At 41.9% G+C, this 21102-nt stretch overlaps 1 protein-coding gene across 1 annotated transcript in view; it reads right to left on the minus strand.

The window, feature by feature from the left end:
* Positions 1–1005: 1005 nt before the first annotated feature.
* The window catches only part of lrig3 (leucine-rich repeats and immunoglobulin-like domains 3), a 69295-nt gene continuing 49198 nt past the window's right edge, over positions 1006–21102 (minus strand). Inside the window, exons 8-19 of the mRNA XM_070900256.1 lie at positions 19185–19328; positions 16861–16941; positions 16095–16166; positions 15603–15674; positions 15223–15386; positions 14669–14989; positions 11337–11618; positions 10623–11072; positions 7658–7816; positions 6141–6287; positions 3388–3648; positions 1006–1735 (exon numbers count right to left, since the gene is read on the minus strand). Coding sequence (XP_070756357.1) covers positions 1491–1735; positions 3388–3648; positions 6141–6287; positions 7658–7816; positions 10623–11072; positions 11337–11618; positions 14669–14989; positions 15223–15386; positions 15603–15674; positions 16095–16166; positions 16861–16941; positions 19185–19328 — 2398 coding nt within the window. The 3' untranslated portion in view covers positions 1006–1490. The remainder of the gene's footprint in view (positions 1736–3387; positions 3649–6140; positions 6288–7657; positions 7817–10622; positions 11073–11336; positions 11619–14668; positions 14990–15222; positions 15387–15602; positions 15675–16094; positions 16167–16860; positions 16942–19184; positions 19329–21102) is intronic.

Below are 21102 nucleotides of genomic sequence, written 5' to 3' on the forward strand. Positions count from 1 at the left end.
CCTACGCTGGACTTTGTGTCGAGCCACAGGACTGACTGCAAGTCGGCGAACCTCCGGGACCACCAGGTACTTTCAGAGAAATTATTGCGGTCGGAGGAGTCTGCCTTTGGGAAGCCGCCAACCGCAATTTCTGGGCCATTCGAATGGAGAGATAAAACAGAGCAAAGTTCAAGAACTTAGGAACTTTCGATACTGCTACAGCTCTGTCACAAGGCATATCATCATCATCATCAGAGGCAGTCCCTCGAAATGAGGATGACTTGCTTCCACGTTGAAAACGGATGAGTTCACAGGGTGTTTCAATGATATTCCGGATCCCGAACTACATCCTGAAGGATGGAAGATGCCTGTGCGTGGATTTTTTTTTGTTAACGTCTAGTGGCTGTTGCACACCAGCCACCACACGGACTTGACAGAGCTAGGTCTTGGACCAATGGCAAGGATTAACCAAGACGACTGGAGACCAGCTCTGTTGCATGGATCTAGTGCGCACGTATCGCAGTGTGGGCTGGCCCGTGCTGCCCCTGGGCGCCGATCATATCCCTCTTCGAACTCTTGCCACTCCTGCTGTACCTGCCCGCACTGCAATCAGCCATCACCCTCCTACAGCAGCATGCGCTGCTCCCTGCAGTGGTATGCCCCCGGCCCGCTGATGGTCTTGCGGGCCGGGACTGTGCCGATTTCTGGGCTGGGCCGCTGCATGTATGCTATTTGTTTGCGACTGCAGGAGCTGTTCTGCCAAGGCACAAAGCGCTTCCATTTCAGCCAAACTCCACATATACTGCAGTCTAATGACAATATTCATCTTTTCAGCTCAACACAATGTATTACATCAGTAAGTGCAAATTCTGATCCTCTGCGTGTGATCAAGGTGACCATCACCTTTTGCAGCGGCTGTGCTGGTTCCTTTAGAACAGAATGCAAGTTACAAAGATTACATATTGAACAAATTCAGAACACAAAAAAAGGGCTCCTTTAAAAATATAGTTCAAAGCAAAACGCCATTTTATTGTCAACGTAAATGTGCAAACAAGGCACCACAATTCTGACCTATAGTCAGACTTAGCACCACATAATAACATGCTGTACCGCCAATTATAAATTCTAGCATACCAACAAAAAGCTCGTGAAAAAAGTATCCCCATTATACAAACATAGGTAAAATACTTGTTAATTATTTACATAATTAATTTACAGGTGGAAAATTTATAATATTCAGTAAAAAAGTATAAAATAATAAAAAATATAGCAAATTCATCATATTTCAGAAGGATAGTGCTCTCACAATAAAAGCATACATTGGCAATGCTTCCTCTTGGTCCATCAACCATCAGTTTACACCGATCTACAAACTTTTCAAGGTACAAGTATTTCCTAAATGAAAGAATGGCTTGTCTGAAGAACTGAAGCAATACGGCTTTATGAGGTAGTTTGTTCAAGTCTCTCTTTGGTACAATAAATTTCAGTGTGGTAGTTCATGTTGGTCATGTCTACGTATTAACTCTGTAAGGTTGAGATGTTGGAGTCCTACATTTATCAACAGTGTGCTCATAAGTACTACTGTGTCGCCCAGTGACAGAAACTGAGGGACTCTCTGATTCTTCTTCAGCCTCAGAGTCAGTGTCCAACGAGGCTTGAGGATTGTGATGCAGAGTTAAAGACTGAGATGCAGTTGGTGGGGTATAATCAGAATAGGGGTCTTGGTGTGTTCTCCACAAAGGCTTTCCAAATGTCCCTGGAAACAAAGAGATACAAATGTCAAAGAAGGAAAAATTGTTCAAAAGAGCATGAGAATTTCCAAGTTAGCGGCACAAATTTTCAAACTGCTAATCTAAAAAGGAAAAGAAAGACTTGGATTTATATAGCGCCTTTCACGACCACCAGATGTCTCAAAACGCTTTACAGCCAATGAAGTACTTTTGGAGTGTAGTCACTGTTGTAATGTGGGAAATATAATTTGTGTAATCTACACAATAAGCTGACAGGATATTGTAAACAAATCAAAAACATAGTACCAAATATTAAGAATGGAGCACTGTACACCAATGTTCCTTGTGAGCTGCGCTTTGCTCTGCGCGGTCCCGTTAAATTTCAGCGCATGCGCGTCATTTGCAATGGTAAAGCTGGCGAGCGACCTGCACGGGACCTTTCTCATTGCTGCGCGGCCACAACGTTGCTGCACACACAGAAATTCAAGTGGCCTGTAAATTCGAAAGGGTCCAGCTCAAGCACTAGATGCTTGCATACTATGATTTGCCTTGTACAAATTTAATAACTAGTAACAATATTACAGCAAAAGTTTTTGTTGACCACTGGGATATTGTAACAGAGGCCTGTAGGGGTCGTACACTTCGTATAATCTGAAAAATAGTGCAGCAGTTCAGTTTGTGTGGCGACATATCTTACAGAAGTGTGAATGAGTCACAATAGCTCAAAGTATGCTGGTTTTCAAAAAGAAAATAAAAATCGCCCATGAAGTTACTTTTAAATCTACTGAAGGAGTTTTTAAGTTGGCGACATGTTAGTGTCCAGTGAAAGATGGTGCCATAAGATAAATTCCTTCCCCTTCATGTCCAGTGAAGCAGAAAGGATCTGTAAATTGTTTAATCCTGAACAAAAGTAGAATTAGGAAGATTCACTGAACCACAAAAATCATAGCGTTCTTTCAACATTACTCAAGTTTCCAGTTTAGTTTTAGTTACACAAATCTTTGTCCCATTTCCAACCCAATCCCTCCCCACCAAAAAAGCTGATGAGAAATAAGCACAAACATGGACACAGAATTGACACTGCAACTAAAAAGTTCCAATTAAAATGCAGCACATATTCTTTTGCATTTACAATTTAAAAAATTTAAGAGTGCAATTTTAGGAATATATGCTTTACTGTAGAAATGTGACCATAGTTCTCAAAAAGATTCTGATCGTGTTACTGACAGCTCCTCTGATGCTAGATTATTCAGTGAGTAGCTGAACTACACAGACTGCAAAGATCCCAAGTTACATCACCAGTCTGTGATGAGGTAACTGATTTAAGTCAGATTGGTAAAAGCACCACATTTTGATTCAAAGTCTGTTGGCTATGGACGGAAATTAAAAACAAATTGGTCAGAGTTTCCACTTGTGTGCACGTGTGTATTTGGACATTGAGACAGACAAAGTTAGAGACGAAATACTGCAGTGAGGTAACTAAAAAACATGCTGCTTGTGCTTGAATTATCAAAGAAAATGAAAATATTTAAACAAATGAACTCTGATACATAACTATTTAAATAACCACCTGGAACAAATTAAGTTTAAAAAAAAAAAGTTACATTTGGCCAACCGACATGCACATCTAACCTTTTCATAATCCTTTCACTGCACGATTGAGAAAAAAAATACCTACCACCATACATGTTGAGGGTTGCTGGTAATTTTTCTGGATTTCTGCCTGAAACTGGAATGTCAACAGAAGTCCCTTTGTGCAGAGTTTGAATAGAATTGAACAAGTTCGAATTTGGGAGCTGCATCATTATCTTTGCGATAGCTTGGTCAAAGGGGTCTTCTGGGGGCACCTGGGTGTATTGACAATGCTCTTTCTTCTTCGAATATATGCTGGAATCATCGTAGGCACCTGAACAAACCGCCACTTGATCGGAACTTCCATCTGGTTTAAATAACAAATATTAGTGAGAAACAGACATTTTTGCATGGTCAACAAACTTTTGAAATACTTCATTTGTATTTGTTTATCAAAAAAGTGTTTGCTGTTGAAAGGAGTTGACTTGGCATTGTAGGCGATTTGTGGAATAACCACAAAAGAACGTTCTAAAATAGGCAAGATGTCTATTAGACCTGTGTAAAGCAAAGCTGGGTACTTTCAAAAATTGGTATTCTCGTTCAATAAGCGAATTTACAAATGCTTTAAGTTGGTTCATTATGGAGAGAGTTTGGGCAGCTTTAATCCAATTCCTAGTAACACAAAACTATCCCTAATTGAGCACCATTTGGCAATCTCATTCAGAGGGCCACAGGTTGCAACAAACCAAAAAATTTCACACTTGCACTGTAGGGGCTTCTCTTTGGAGGTTGGAGCTGAGGCACATTGTTGGGGCAAAACAAAGAGCTTTACTCTGCATCTGGCCAATATTTATCCCTCAATCAACATCACTTTAAAAACACATTATCTGATTATTATCACACTGCTGTTTGTGGGAGCTTTCTGTGCGCATATTGGCTGCTGCATTTCCTACATTGCAACAGTGACTACACTTCAAAAAAGTAATTCATTGGCTGTAAAATGCATTGGGATGTCCGGTGTCGTGAAAGGCGCTATAGAAATACAAGTCTTTCTTTTCTTTATCTGGCTGTTCTGTACCTGACCAAAGACTGCTAATGCCGTCAGTGGATGTCAGAAAGAGTTTGGTTGCACAGAATTAATATTGAGGAGTATAAAAAAAATATAAAAATACTAAATCAAAAACACACTACAGTATTGATTTGGGAATATGTATTCACCATAGGCTATTTTGTTCTGCGAGCAAATATCAAAGAAATGGCAACAATGGATGTTGGTTTAGAAAACATTTCCGATCTCACTATGAAATAAGCATATTTAGGGCTCAATTTTCCCCAAAGCTGTTTTTAAAAAAAAAAGTGTACTTGAAGAGTTACACCTGTTTTTTTTGGGGCCCAAGTACACCAAAAAAAAGTTCCAAGTTTCCCCGTTTGGTTTCTTCATTTTGCCGCAGCCTTTAGTTTTGGGGATGGAGCCTTGATCTGCGCCAAAAAGATTGGGTTGCCACGGCAACCAGGGACACAATGCAGGCTGAGGCTGGAAAGTGAAACATATAGCCAGCTTGCAACCTGCACAAGCACATTAAAATACATCGCAACAACTTAACAAGCACAAATACATTGCAGCAACTTACCTCCTTTAAATTATTAAAGTCCAACCCCCTCCCGATGCCGATCCCTGCTCCTATCCCAGGCCAAAGGGCCTCCCGGTCTGCTCCCCCACACCTAGCCCTGGCCGAGTGGCCTCCTCCCTCATGCTCCCGCACTTAGCCCTGGCCAAACAGCTTCCTGGTCTGCTCCCCGCACCTATCTCAGGCCGAATGGCCTCCCGGTCCGCTCCCCTGCACTTAGCCCTGTCTGAATGGCCTCCCGGTCCGGTCTGCTCCCCCGCATCTATCCCAGGCTGAATGGCCTCCTCCCTCCTGGTCCCTGCACCTAACTATACCCGAAAGGCTTCCCCTACCCCTCCGTCTCTCTTACCTCTCCTGCTGCCTCTCTCTTACCTCTCCTTCTGTCCGGGCATCTGCTGCACTTATCTGCGCCGATTTCCTTAACTCACCAGAAGGTTTTTCTAGAGGCCACATATGCTGGCCCAAGAAGAACTTGAGTAACTCAGCTGGCCAAACTTGCCCAACTGGCCAGAATTGGCACAGGTGGCAGGTTATGACCTCTTTGGCGGAAAAAAAAAACTTACCTAAAAAAATCGTAACTAACACTGGTGCAAATTGATCAAGGAAATTTTTTTTTTTTAAAAACTTAAGCCAAAAAAAAGCGTCCTGCGCCAAAAGAAAACCCGACAAAATCAGGGGAAAATTGAGCCCTATATTCTATTATTTTAAATTATTTGGGTTTTGTGTTACTTCTGAGCACATATCCTACAATATATTGTTTTCACAGCCAGTTTAGTAATGACTGTACAGTGCCCCCGCTGCTTCAATAAAGAGCCGTTTGTCTCCATTTGCCTGCAATCATTGAAGAAACCTGCCCAAATCCCACTTACAGCAATGAAATCTGTTGTAATGTTACATGAATCCACATAACAAACTCAATATAAAAAAGAAACCCACATTCAATTTTCCAAACCAACAGAAATGTTCGGAATGGCGAGTGGAAAATAAGAGTAAAAACAGCAATTTTAACCATCAACATTGCAACATGAGAAACACACAGTTTGGCTGCTTGGCATTGCTTAACTTGTGCCTGTACCATAGAGGCTGCTAAGGCCACAATATCAAGTCCAACATGAATTCATGGCACATGCAGCACTCTACATAACTCTCACTTTTATATAGCTGGTTAATAATGCATGAGCCCAGCAAACATCCACAGAACAAAAATATTAAGTATCCAACTTGCATTTACCTTGATGATGGATTCCTTCCAGCGTTTCAGCATCATACACAATTCCTCCCATGTACACGGAGCCTGCTCGGTCTGGGTCATGAAAAACTAGTGGGTCAGCCATACCTTCTAGATCGGTGTCACTTCCATTATCAATGTGACAAAGATCTTAAATAAAACAGAAAACACATTTTCTAATCATGAGGTCTAGACAGAGTAGTTAGAGAGAAACTGTTCCCACTGGCAGAAGGGTTGAGAACCAGAGGACAGAGATTTAAGGTGAGTGACAGAAGAACCAAAGGCAACATGAGGAAAAACTTTTTTACGCAGCGAGTGGTTAGGGTCTGGAATGCATTGCTTGAAAGGGTGGTGGAGGCTGATTCACCAGGGGTTTCTAAAAGGAAACTGGATGAATACCTGAAAGAAAAAAAATTATTGCAGGGCTACGGAAAAAAGTTAGAGGAGTGGGACTAGCTGAACATAATAGGAGCAGGAGTCGGCCATTTGGCCCCAATTCCACTTTCCTGCCTGTTCTCCATAACCTTTGACTCCCCTGTAGTTCAAAATTCTGTCTATCTCTGCCTTGAATATATTCAATGACCCAGTTCCACAGCTCTCTGGGGTAGAGAATTCCAAAGATTCACAACCCTCAGAAAAAATCCTCCCCACCTCCGTTTTAAATGGGCGACCCCTTATTCTGAAACTATGCTCCTAGTTCTAGATTTCCCCACGAGGGGAATCATCCTCTCTACATCTACCCTGTCAAGCCCACTCAGAATCTTATGCTCGTGTAGAGCGCCAGCACGGGCATGATGGACCGAATGCCTCCTTCTGAGCTGTAACCATTCTATGATTGCAATCAATCTGAACCACACAGATTTGCTTCACTTTTACCTAAAAATCTTTCTTTTTATGTGCATCACCACCTTTAATAAAAAATGTAACATTCTATCTGGAGGTTATGTCATTGGTAGGAGGTTTAGAGGTGAAACTTCTTCACCCAGAGTGTGGTGGGGGTCTGGAACTCACTGCCTGAAAGGGTATTAGAGGCAGAAACCCTCAGTGCATTTAAAAAGTACTTGGATGGGCACCTGAAGCGCCGTAACCTACAGGGCTACAGACCAAGAGCTGGAAAGTGGGATTAGGCTGGATAGCTCTTTGTCTGCCGGCATAGACACAATGGGTCAAATGGCCTCCTTCCATGCTGTAAATTTTTATGATTCTATAAGCACCCATCACATCTCAAATCCCCTCCTGCTGGCTGTTATCAAACTGTTAAGAGGGCATCTTGTCGATTATGGGAACAGTTCCGTCATCTTTCCTCCGTCAGACAGCCGACTAACTCCCTCGGAGATGCTTGTACATGTCAATATGCACAGAATATACTTTTAGTTCAGCAGTTTTGTTAGCAATCTGGACTGGTGTACACACAAGATGTCAACACTCACCAGAACATGCTCATAGCGCAAATGAAGTCAGTCAGAATACTGTGGTACTTAGAGGGGTTTCCCCCATGCAGATTATTTTTGAATGCTTACCATCACTTCCTCTGTGCTGAAGTAAATATCCATTCATAGACGCAGTCATAAGCTGATGGTGACTTCCAGCTTCTGATCGGCCATATCCTTCCTGGTGATCTGATAGTGTTCCCTGGGATGACAAGTAGCTTGGGATATCTGCAGGTAAGTTTGTCTCATCTGTGAAACAACATAAATGATAATAAGAACAGCTTTGACAACTGTTTTAATCATTAACTCAGTTTTTTAAAAAAACATCTCTGAAATTTTCTTTAGTTCCTTTTAGGACAGATGCATCAAAAATATTTTAGTTTGATATATTTATGTCAAATACAACCAATTTTTGAACACAGCAACAGTGATGAATTAGTAGTTTGGAAGTCACTTATCTCATTTCTAAACACCACTCTGTACATAATTATAATAAATCTTTCTTCTAGTCCTTCTCTTTACTAACCGTAAGATAACTTAACTTTGAAAACGGCATTTTTTGTAATATAGTACACTAAATTGAGACTATACAAAATCATGTAATTCTTCAGTTAAGGAAATTGAAGTAGCAGCAAGTTTAAAAAGTTCCAAGATTCAGTGCGTAAATGCTCCATGTGATGCAGCACTGAGCTCTGCAGGCCAAGGCAGCTCTGGGTATAACACCTGGGCACCTGTGTTAGGTTAGTCAAACTCTCGAAGGGCAATGATGTGTACAAAACGATTGGCCTCAGAGCTCCAGTGCTAAGGGGGTGGGGTGGAGGGGATTGCTGTTCCTGATCACTGCTCAGTAACTTCTGCTGGAGGATGTTAATGGAAGGCAGGGTCAAGGTGACTGTGATTCTCCCCACAGTCAAATACTGAGCGGATACAACAGCATGAGTCACAGCCTTCAGATGAGGAGAAAGAATGGCAGGCAGGAAAAAGGAAAAAAAAGACGAGCAAAGATGCTGACTCTTTCTGATCAAAGATGATATCCAGTGATGTTACAGTTTATAGAGAAGTCATCTATGATTGGCAGTCAAAGTGAAAGAACTCTACTTTTGTAAAAAAATTAAAAATGTTCAGAAATATTGCAATTTCAACTTATTAAAATTCCAAAGTACATTTTTTAAAATTATTTTTCTACCAAATTCACCTTTTACTTTTACAATAAAAATTCAGAAGACAGTGGAAGAAAGCGATGATTATGCTTAAGGAGCTATTAAAAGAGAAACAATATGCTTTACAATTGGGAATAAATGCCGAACATTTTGCTTTCAAAATGCCGCAGTGTGTCATAACACAAAAAATGAGAATAATGGTGCAAGTGATGAAGTAATTACCCTGGGACCATTCATTATTTTTATACGGGTGAGAGGGGGAGAACAGGTTTAAAAAAAAAAGCTTTATAGGAAAAGTTTACTAGTTCCCATGATGGCTCTGTAATTTAATCCAGTGAATAGCTGAGCAATACATGTTAGCAAGATCTCCAGTGCGAACCCCGACCCATATTGACTTAATTGATCTCAATGGGAGCAGCAGTGATACTACAACTGGTCCCAGGATGCCATGAGTGAGGGGAAAAAAAAAAAGAGTAAAAAAAAAAAATCAGCCAGGATTCTCCGATTGTTACCCAGCGATCTGTCAAATACTCATGCTTGGATGTGAAATGAGGACTGGATTAAGCTGGGTTGTGAACCTCCTCGTAGTTGAATAGCCTGCCAGTACTTAAAGGTCATGAATGACAACCACTTTGGCTAGGATGGTCTGCATTGATGGATTTGTATCCCAGCAGCAGTATCCCAGGGATCAGTACTGGGACCACAACTGTTTACAATATACATAGATGACCTAGAAGAGGGGACAGAGTGTAGTGCAACAAAATTTGCAGATGACACTAAGATTAGTGGGAAAGCGGGTTGTGTAGAGGACTCAGAGAGGCTACAAGGAGATGTGGATAGGTTAAGCGAATGGGCTAAGGTTTGGCAGATGGAATACAATGTCGGAAAGTGTGAGGTCATCCACCTTGGGAAAAAAAAACAGTAAAAGGGAATATTATTTGAATGGGGAGAAATTACAACATGCTGTGGTGCAGAGGGACCTGGGGGTCCTTGTGCATAAATCCCAAAAGGTTAGTTTGCAGGTGCAGCAGGTAATCAGGAAGGCAAATGGAATGTTGGCCTTCATTGTGAAAGGGATGGAGTACAAAAGCAGGGAGGTGTTGCTGTAACTGTATAAGGTATTGGTAAGGCCGCACCTGGAGTACTGCGTGCAGTTTTTGTCACCTTACTTAAGGAAGGATATACTAGCTTTGGAAGGGGTACAGAGACGATTCACTAGGCTGATTCGAGAAATGAGGGGGTTACCTTATGATGATAGATTGAGTAGACTGGGTCTTTACTCCTTGGAGTTCAGAAGGATGAGGGGTGATCTTATAGAAACATTTAAAATCATGAAAGGGATAGACAAAATAGAGGCAGAGAGGTTGTTTCCATTGGTGGGAGAGACTAGAACTAGGGGGCACAGCCTCAAAATACGGAGGAGCCAATTTAAAACCGAGCTGAGAAAGAATTTCTTCTCCCAGAGGGTTGTGAATCTGTGGAATTCTCTGCCCAAGGAAGCAGTTGAGGCTGGCTCATTGAATGTTTTCAAGTCAAAGATAGATAGATTTTTAAGCAATAAGGGAATTAAGGGTTACAGGGAGAGGGCGGGTAAGTGGAGCTGAGTCCACGACCAGATCAACCATGATCTTATTGAATGGCGGAGCAGGCTCGAGGGGCTAGATGGCCTACTCCTGTTCCTAATTCTTATGTTCTTCTTATGTCAATGCAATCATGAAAGGAAAGTGGAGGAGGGGAGGGGAGAAAACTAGGGCGAATTCAAGTTTAAAAATGTATATACTCTATTATTCTTATGTCTACCTCTTTTCAAAATGAAGGACAAAATATAGAAGAAACATGTGTTTTTTTTTTTAAAGTGTTAATTGTGAGCTTAAAACCACAAAGTATGTTCACACCTGTGTTTGTTACACTGCAGTCCTCACTCTTCCTCCTTGTATGGTAAATAATAACCACCCAGACTAAAGAAGTGCCAACCACACAGCAGACCACCGCTATGATCACAATTCCAATGGTAGACCATCCATCCTCTTCAAATTGGGCAGCACTCGGTGTAGAGTCGCAGTTTGGTGTAGGAATGACATTTAGACGAATGTGGCCCCGCTCAGTTCCAAGGGTGTTGGACATTTCACAAGTGTACTTCCCAGCATCCTCGAGGTTGGTGTCCACAATAATCAGCAGCTGGTTTCCAGCAGCGAAAAAGTGTCTTTCCGTCACTGTTAAAGGGCTATCATCTTTGGTCCAGTTCAACCTTGGAGGGGGACTCCCAGCAGCTATGCATTGCAGAACTGCCGTTTCGCCTTTTGCTACTGTTTTATCGACCAGAGGACGCACAAATGAAGGTGTTTCTGGATTAAAAGAAGTGGACAGTCTGTAATTTTTACATACCAGTAATTGCACATTTCTTAGTTATGGCGTTTAAAAAATCAACTAATGTATTGGCTAAATGGTTATGAAAATCACACAAGATAATCTCTCAATTATACTGAGTTCAATGTTTTAAGATAAAGAAAACAAAGACTTGCCCTGTTTTATACCACAATGAAAACTACACATTTATTACTAAAACTTTGTTCACATTAGTTAAATGACACCACCATGTTGGGACTCACCTAGCACAGTTAGAGTTGCATTGGCTGAAATGGCTCCAGCACTATTTTGAGCTGTGCAACTATAGATTCCAATGTCTTCTATTTTCACATCTACAATAAAAAATACATCGTCCTCTGGCATAACGTGCATCCTTCTTTCTCGTGCAGCAGGGAAATCGGTACCACCGTCTTTTTGCCAGGCAATCTGCGGTGTTGGATGGCCAACCGCAGCACATTCTAAACGGGCCATCGCTCCTGCTCGAATAGTCAGGTCTGTAGGCGATTTTGTAAATGATGGTAACACTGTAAAGCACAAAAGAAAATGAAAATTAATGAAGATATTGTTTGCATGTCTAATGGACATCTTAATTCTATATACAACCAAGACTCTACGCGCATCTTAACTGCAAGTGGACTAATGAAATGGAAAATACACAGCATCCATAAGTGGGAAATGACAGGTAACAATGTTTCAGCTGTATACATTTCAACAGAACAGATGAAGTGTCACTGCCCATCTTTTCTCCTTAAAGATGCTGACTGACCTGTTGGAAATACACAGGTTAGTCAGCATCTGAGAGAAGACAGACCGGTAGTGATGTTTTTTAAAAAATCTGTTCTGTTGAAAGGTATATAGCTGTAATATCATTTACTTGTATTTTTTCCTTAGAAATGCTGTGCATTTGCCATATCATTAGTCCACTTGTACTTAAAATGTCAGCATCATTGATATTCAGCATTTCTGCTTTTATTTCAGATTTCCAGCATTTGCTTATATACGTGAACGTGAAATGTTCTATCTCAATCTTTCCACCTCCTCACTCCAGTGACTCCCCCCCACCTGCCACTTATTCTACAAACACCGATTGCAGTACATGGCACACAGATATCAGGATAATCAGGGGGCAATGCCAATTTGTTTTTCAGATTAATCAGTGAGCAGAACACAGCATGGATAGCTACAATGGAGTCAATAAAACAGCAAATACCATCCAGACAATTTTATGGCATTAAGAAAATGGCAATATAATGCGAGACTACTGTATATTAAAGAACAATTTAATTTGAGCTAAAATAGATAAAAATCAAAATTAATGAGGAAATTACACCAACACAAACCAGGACACAGAATCACTGTTGTAGAATGATTGCCATCTGTGAAGTCATAAAAAGACTTGCATTTATAAAGCGCCCTTCACGACCACCGTAATGACTGTTGCAATGCAGGTAACGCCGTAACAAGCTCCCACAAAACAGCAATGTGATAATAACCAGATAATCTGTTTTGTTATATTGACTGAGGGAATAACTCCCCTGCTCTTCTTCAAAATAGTGCCATGGATCGTTTACGTCCATCTAACAGAGCAGACTGGGCCTCAGTTTAACGTCTAGTCCACAAGACAGTGCAGTACTCCCCTCAGCACTGCACTGGAATGTCAGCCTAGATTTTTGTGCTCAAGTCGCTGGAGTGGGACTTGAACCCACAACCTTCTGACTCAGAGGCAAGAGTGCTGACAGCTGACACTAATGATCGTGGTATTTCTAAAAGGGGTTTAGCACACTGTGTTTCCATATTAATGTTGCTGTTTCCATACTTACCCTTGTCTTCATGTTTGGGTGTATAAGCACACAGTAACACAGTAAAAGACTTCCAGGAATAACAGGCAGAGTATAAAAAAAATGAATTGGGATCAGAGAACAACTTGTCAACCCAATATAAACAGTGAGGCCAAAATTGCCCCTTTCCTTAAGACTGTTACCACTGCATATCGGCGGCACACTGCAGGGTGGGGTGGCTGCTGACTTTTTTTGGAATGGAGCCGCTGCTAATCCAATTGCCCTTCTGAGTTTTGCTGGTGGTGCCCCGATCCGCCCCTCTGCTGCAGATCAGTGTTAAGCAAGTCATCAGCATGCGCACCACTGATCTAACCCCCTCCCCCACTGCAGCAACATTCCCCTCAGTAAATCTTTGTCCTGCCTGACTGTGCCAAAGCAAGCTTTTCCCTGGTGATCCAGTGAGGCTGTGGCCTTTTGCAGTGACGGTGTGTCTTCTCTTAAAAGGGGAGGGCTCACTGCCTCTGCCACCGTGTTTTTTTCGGCGGCTGACTGCCAGGACAGCCCAACAATTATGCCCCGGGTTTGGCCAGGCTGCCAATAGGCAGCTGGCACCCCCTCGGGTGCCAGGCCACTGGCCCAGCCGAAACCCACCATGGTGGCCTAGTGGACCGAAGTTTAAAAAGCGCGGAGCTTCTCCCCTTTAAGTGAAGGGGAGGGCCGCGGCGCCGCGATGACCCAACTTCTGCCCCTCAGTTGTTGTCACCACCGTGTTTTTGTCCCTCGGGTGTAGTCACCGCCCCCCCATTACGACCGACTTCCAGATGAAAACTAAAAAAAATCCAAAAGGCGGAATTTCCTGGAAGAGTCTACCTGGCCCGCAGCTGTGGTAATAAACATTGAAACAGGGGGGGAGCACCACTCCAAGACTTTAGCACACAATCCCAGCTGACACTCCAGTGCAATATTGCATGGTTGGAGATGTTGGCTCTTCAGATCAGACTATAAAAATGAAGGTGCCATGGTACTGTTCAAAGAACAGGTGCCTTGGCTATCATTCCTCCATCAACCATCACCAAACAGATTAACTGGTCATTCATCTAACATGCTGTTTGAGGGATCTTGTGCACAAAATGACTGCCTTGTTTGTCTACATAAAAGTTATCATATTTCAAAGTAATTCATGCATGTGAAGCGTGAAGGCACATTTCTACACTGGCCTCTGTGTACTATCAAGTGTCCAAGTGGAATGTTGTAAAGTAGAATTACATTACATAGAATATACAGCACAGAAACAGGCCGTTCATCTGCACCAATCCATGCCGGCATTTATGCTCCATTCGAGCCTCCTCATCTAACTATCAGCATAACCCTCTATTCCTTTCTCCTTCATATGCTTACCTAGCTTCTCCTTAAATGCATCTATACCATTCGCCTCAACCACTCCCTATGGTAGCAAGTTCCACATTCTCACCACTCTCTGGGTAAAGAAGTTTCTTTTGAATTCCCTATTAGATTTCTTGGTGACTATCTTGTATTGATGGCCTCTAGTTTTACTCTTCCCCACAAGTGGAAACCTGTGTCTACTCTATCAAAACCGTTCATAATTTTAAAGACCTCTATTAGGTCACTCCCCAGCCTTCTCTTTTGAAGAGAAATGAGACCCAGCCTGTTCATCCTTCCCTGATATGTATACCTTCACATTTCTGGTATTATCATTGATTAAATACATTTAAAACAACCAATATACCAAGAGTAACTTTCAACTGTTCAGTCACTGAATAACTATTGATACATACTATTCACAGTCAGCTTGGCTTTGTTGGAGTAGGATGAACCGAAGTGGTTGGAAATGACACACTGGTATTTTCCTTCACTGCTGAAATTCACATATCGAAGGCGCAAGATGGTAGTATATTCCATTACTTCGCCACCTTGAGACCGAAGATGTGCGTAGTTCTCAATCTCGCCATCGTGAAGCACTTCATTATCCTTCTTCCAGGCAAATGTCATTGGCGAGTCACTGCTGCTTGCTGCCGAGCAGATGAAACTCACGTTGGAATCCTTCACAGCTGCTTGGGTTTCAGGCTGTTCGATGATCTCGGGTTTGGGGAAGTCATCTGTAAGGAATCATTTATCAATATGTTTAAACTCATCAAAAAAGAAAACGCATGATAACTGTTGGATATCTAAGTGTACAGAGGTAATTGCAGTAATTCATAAATAGAGGGAAGCTTTACACAAAATTTGAATTAACAAAACACAAGCATTAGTCACACTGGCCACATATTTACCATTTTTGCTCTTAAATGATTTAGAAGATTTTAATTTGCATAAAAAAAATGCAACTTACCACATACAAAGTCTTCTGGTTTGGTGGCAAATATACTTTTTCCTTTCAGCCACTGGGGATGGGCACAACTCGCATTAATGAATGGCTGAAATCCATTGTCTGTCACCCACTGGTGCAGCCACTTTAGCTGGCAATCACAAAGCAGGCTTGTCGTGTTCAAGTGTCTGAGAGAAACAAATACTCAATATCAGGCAAGTGAAATAAGTCACAAGAGACAAAATCAAAAGGAAAGTTAAAGTTTGTAACCGAACTGCACAAATAGGACTTTAGATATTAAGCTGCAATGGCGAAATTGCTTTTAGCGTTCAATTTATCAAGAGAAATCGAAAATGTCATTGCAGCCCTTCATGTTATACAACATTCAATCATGTCACACTTACAATTCGTGAAGTTTCTTCATTTGAGAAAAGGTATTGCTCTGGACAGACATAATTGCATTATCGCTCAGATCACTGCAAAAAATAAATAGAACAAAAAAGGCGTACTAATGAAATACAATACCCCTTTACAAGTTTTCACTACTAACATTTTTGTACATCAGTAACTTTTAACTCTATTATTGTTACGACTCTGCCCAATTTAAAATATTGGATTGAAAGCATTGATCAAAGAGGGACTGCACTCCGAAGACCAGTAAACCTGGAGTGCTTAAAGACCACTAATCATCAATTTACAACCTATTTATGTGATAAGCAAAAACAATTAAAAGCCAAAAGGTCTTTGGCTCAGCGCTGTGTGTTCATCTCTACACAACAATCAATACACACTCGGTATAAAAATCATCATTCACCACTTGATCAGCAAGCACATATTAATGATTTAACTGGCTGAAGCACTCAGCACCATCTGTGCTGGAATTATAGGATACTTACAGGTGTTCAAGTGCATCCAGGCCAGAAAATGCTTTTCTTGTGATTGATCTAATTCGGTTTCCCTGTAGTGCCCTAGAGAACAAGCATTTAATTTTGATTATAGAAAAGCAGAAATGTGCACATTTGAGTAAAATCAGGAGTATTAATGGGGTCAAGTGTTTATAAATTATAGATGAAACAAGCTTCCACTTCATGTAAAAATCTCCTTTCTATATTCGAACATTTTTGCAAGCAAGAGATCACCCAAACGCTTCACATCATTTTGCTAACTTAGTTGAAGATTTTCAATTTTGAAACCAAAATCCGCAGTCTCACACAAAGCCACAGTATTTAACAAGAAATCCAATTTTGTTGCTACACTTTAGTCTTGTTTTCTCTGCTATACAAGATAGACTTGGTAATTTTGGTCTGATTTTTATTATTCAAGTACAATCCTGACCTTCAGTTTTAGGTTTTTAAAATGGTGCCTGGGGCCCATACAACCTTCAGTTCCAATAGCATCTCAAGTTGCATGGATGTATCAGGCTGCACTGATCAAAGCATATCCTCAGGCACACTTACTTTCCTCATCCCAAACAAAGTATAGGACCCTCATTACTTTCCACACCATCGGGCTCCATGAGCCTGAAATGGTTTGCTTCAACATTTTGAAGTCACCTCTAATCTACCTTTGCACCTAAATTCAGGTCACATGCACAAATTATTACAATGAATTACTAGGATGTTTTCAATGTTCATCCCATCACCAAAAAAAAAGAGCACTTACAATTTCCTAAGTTTGCTCAATTCCGAGAAAGCCCCATTCATATCCTCAATAGTCCATGAGATTTCATTGTTTTTCAGGTCTCTGTTGCAGTGAGGAAGGAAGGGGAATGAAGAGAGAATAAATAAGCAAACGTTTTGGAAAATATGGATTTTTAATTTCAATCTGTGGGTCTTGACTCAAAACTGCAAACAAAAACACTGGGGTCTGTGAACTCATTTATTCAACTAAACCGTAAGCCACCTTTGATATTAGTACACAACTAAATTCATGTCACGTATTTAAAAATATTATATTCAAGGCCCTTAGTGGGAGAAATTCGGGGTGTTTGTGCCTCCCATTAGCGCCTCCGGGGGTGCTAGTGGGGTGCAAACGACTTCCACCCGGGCGCAGTGCTGTTAGCGATTCCTGTGAAATTCCGCGAGAGTTTAACAGCGGCGGTAAATGGCAGCGGCCCGCTCCACCGACTATATCACCGCCGTGCGCAGCGACCCATTTCCGCCTCGGAGCGAAAATTCGGTAGCGTCCCCCTGAAACTGCGCTGGGTGATGCCAGCGACAGCTTCAGGGGACGTGTACCGGGCCGTAGGCTGCTCACGGGGCGAAATTTAAAGGGGAGATGGAGAGTTAAAAATAAAAAGAATGGCCGACTTACCGGTCGCGGCCTTCTTCCTGTTTGATCGTGGGGTCCACGCCGCGATCTTGCAGCGCGGCACTCTACTTGTGTGCCGGGCTGCTGCCACGGCACCCCGCTCCCCAGTGGTCCAGGGATGGACCAGTTTCTCCCCCGCAAAGTCGGTCGCTTAGTCCTCCCCTTTAATGAAAGGGAGGGCCCTGTCTATGTGGCAGCGCTATGCATCTCATCGCACCCTTCACTGAGCCCTTCTGCCCTGCAAGTAGAGCATGTTATTTTGAGCTCTACTTGCTCTCGGGGGCAGTAGCCCGAATATAGGTCGTGGGGCGGGACTCACACATGGCTCATGAACTCCCGCCTTGCGGCTGTTACTGCCCTCATACGGGGCGCGATGCAATTTCGCCCCCTTAGTCTGTTCACCTACAAGCCTTCATCATCACCAAGCTAATTAAATCACTGACCAGAACAGATTGTGTGTCTAAATTTTAAAAATAAACTGCATAAGAGGTTTTATTTGCTCAGAGGCATTTTGAAAGTCCAACACCAATCCACAGCCAGTAGTTAAAGCTGCATAATCATTTTTTTTTAAGTAACAGCTAGATTAAATAGGTTCTTATTAATTCTTGCGGTACAAAAACAAGTAAAAGGCTCACATTGAATTGCACGGATTTGAATTGCAATCGACAGCGGGCTCAACTATCCTTTTCTGCATGGCTGTCTAGCTGAATGAATGACCTAGGGCCTTAGTAATCATCACCATCTCCAGCTATACACCTGACCTTTAATGGTCCTACGAACATTATCTATGGGCTTCTTTAGATATTACACCTCTGAAAAGATGCATCAAGCTTTCAGAACAATACCACTCAATTAAGTTTCACTTGGCTCTTTTCAAACCTACTCACAAGGTACAGACTTGTGGGTAACAGTGTGAAATAAGGGCTTCCAACAACTGCACAAGTAGAACTGATAGGAAATCTGATTAGATAAAACTAGCTGTTTAAAAGACATTTTCCTGCAGCCATGGACTGAACCTCATGTAAAAAAAAAATACAATTCTAAAAATGCCTTGTGATATAACTCAATTTCTTTGCTCCATTTCTACTGCCAGGTGCATTTGAGAAACGGCCCAACAGTCATCTTTGTGCAGTAACACTGCTGGCCTGTACAATGGACCTGACCTAGGTACTGGTTGGATTATATTTTTTCACTACCAAGCAATTGAAAGCAGCCAGCAACAAATTAATTCCAAAGGAATATTTTAGCCCCACAGCCTCTTGAATCCTGGCTACTCTTGCACTGGATTGTGCATTTTACAGAGTTGCTTACACTGACAAAAATGCTGCCAGAGGAAATCCTGTAAACAGTGCATTAGAAGACAATGTAGGATTTATAGAGTATGAAATGTTGGACTGGCAGCAAACACAATGAAATTTCCATGAATACACAGCTCCATAACACATACACAATTTACAAACAGAAAGCCTATTTCTTGGCACAGGAAGATTTTTTTGTGCTTGCAAACAAGCTGCTATTAGCCAAAAAAAACCTGTAAAATAACCACCAGACTTGTAGTATCAATCACCACAAGCACAAGGCGGCAAATACAGGTTGAAATAAATACCCATGTTTTAACACCATACATCACTGATAATTTCCCCATAAAAACAAAAATACAGATATATAAAACTTACAGACTGTACAAGCTGGAAAGTCCTCCAAAGGCACCATCAGCAATGTAGCTCACGTGGTTGTTTCCGATATACAGCTGTCCAAGGAGGCACAGACCAACAAAGCTGGAATCTTCTAGACGCGTTAACTCATTGAATGAAACATCTCTGTCAATGGTTAAAAAACATTATTTTAGCATTGCGAACAGAAAATAAAACTACAAAAAGATTCATACCTGTTGCATTTAAGTAATCTCAAATTCAGTATCTCCCCCTTTGGTTCAACAGGTTTAACCTAGTGACCAGCTGGACCATACAAACCAGGAATGCATCAGGTCTGATGCACTTCAGTCCCACGCTCCTGATCTTTAAATATTTTTATCTTTGGGCACCTGGTGCAGAGGGGAGCAGGCGGGTAAGAGGGCCTCCTCGTAGGACTGCTCCTGGGCCTGGCCAAGATGGCCATTGACAGGTCCAGGCAGAGGGCGGTCGTTCAGCCTGACTGCCTGCCTCTCTCCCGCAAATACGCTCACACCAGGTGGTCTCTGGAGATGGAGCATGCGGTGTCTACTGGTACGCTTGCGACCTTCCGCGACAGGTGGGCACCGGAGGGACTGAAGTGCATCTTCACCCCCGGATACCAAATTTTAATTGGATCCTTTAATGCTCACTTAAAGTTTTATTGCTAATTTGTGTGTTCTAGTGTCCCTTTAATAAGGGGGCACTCAGCTTTATCTGTTAACCAAAATAGTTGCATCAGGTTTGATCCCTGGTCTGTTCCGAATTATGCAAACTGACCCGGTGTGGCAGCATGGGCTTACAATTGGCTTCAGCATCCTTGGGATGTTGGGGGCAGGGTTACTGCTGATTAATATCTAGTGGCCCCTGCTGGAGGCCGGGACAGGACACCAGCTGTGGACATTTCAAGCTTAGCTGTGGAAGCTTCCCTCCTCTCCACCCCATCCCAACAGTCAGATAGCCTGCAGATATTTACTGTCTAGGGTCATACAAGATAATGGCAAACTGTGGAATGCTTTCAGGAGAGAACAACTTGGAGAAAATTGGAGAAAGAGAGAAAAAAAACCCTTCAAAGTTTAGAGATCCCAGCAGGTATCTAGCAGTGTCTAATTGACAAAATTAAGTACAATTGATTTCTTTAAATCTCAGCAGCTACAACAACTCAAGTTTAGGCAGTCAACTATACACTTGAGTCTGTTTTGTATTGTAGCAGCAGCGAGCCAGAAAGCTAATAGGAGGCTTTTGCTTCAAGGCTCACTGCTAGAATATATTCTAAATTGCCCCACGAGAGACCTGCAAGTTTAATTCATTCCTGCTCAGTGGAATTGGAAAGCTGCTTTTACATTGCTCTTCTAATTCGGATCCAGCTCCTGGTATTATACTGTTAAATCAATTTTCCGTAGCATGGCAGCAAGCTTGTAGACCCGATATTACCAGCTTCTGGAATCCAAATTAAAATGTATACGCATCTTAAGAGGACAGGTCATTTCCAGGCAGAGGTAAAAAGAGCCCAAGTATTAACATGGGATTCAGGAATATTAGAAATGCACCATGGGAATACTGTGTATAGGTGGGCTAGATGAACCAAAGGTCTTTTTCTGCCTGAAACTGTTACTATGATCTTCACACTGACAACAGTCATCATTTAAACTAAAGCATGTTATACAGGTTATGTGAAACATAGCATACTTGGATGTGCACTTGAAGTGCCGTAACCAACAAGGCTACGGACCATGGACTGGATGGCTCTTTTTCAGCTGGCACAGAATCAATGACCCGAATGGCCTTAGTTTGTGCCGTAAACTTCTATGATAGCATGAAGAGTGATGTAATTTTACATATACTCCACAAACTAGGTTACTGTCAGACAAGTAACAAAATATATACTGAGTAGCGCTCTCATTAAAATGATTGTTAAAAGTGA

Source organism: Pristiophorus japonicus, chromosome 15 (genome assembly GCF_044704955.1).
Source record: "Pristiophorus japonicus isolate sPriJap1 chromosome 15, sPriJap1.hap1, whole genome shotgun sequence".
In the NCBI taxonomy this organism is placed as follows: Eukaryota; Metazoa; Chordata; class Chondrichthyes; family Pristiophoridae; genus Pristiophorus; species Pristiophorus japonicus.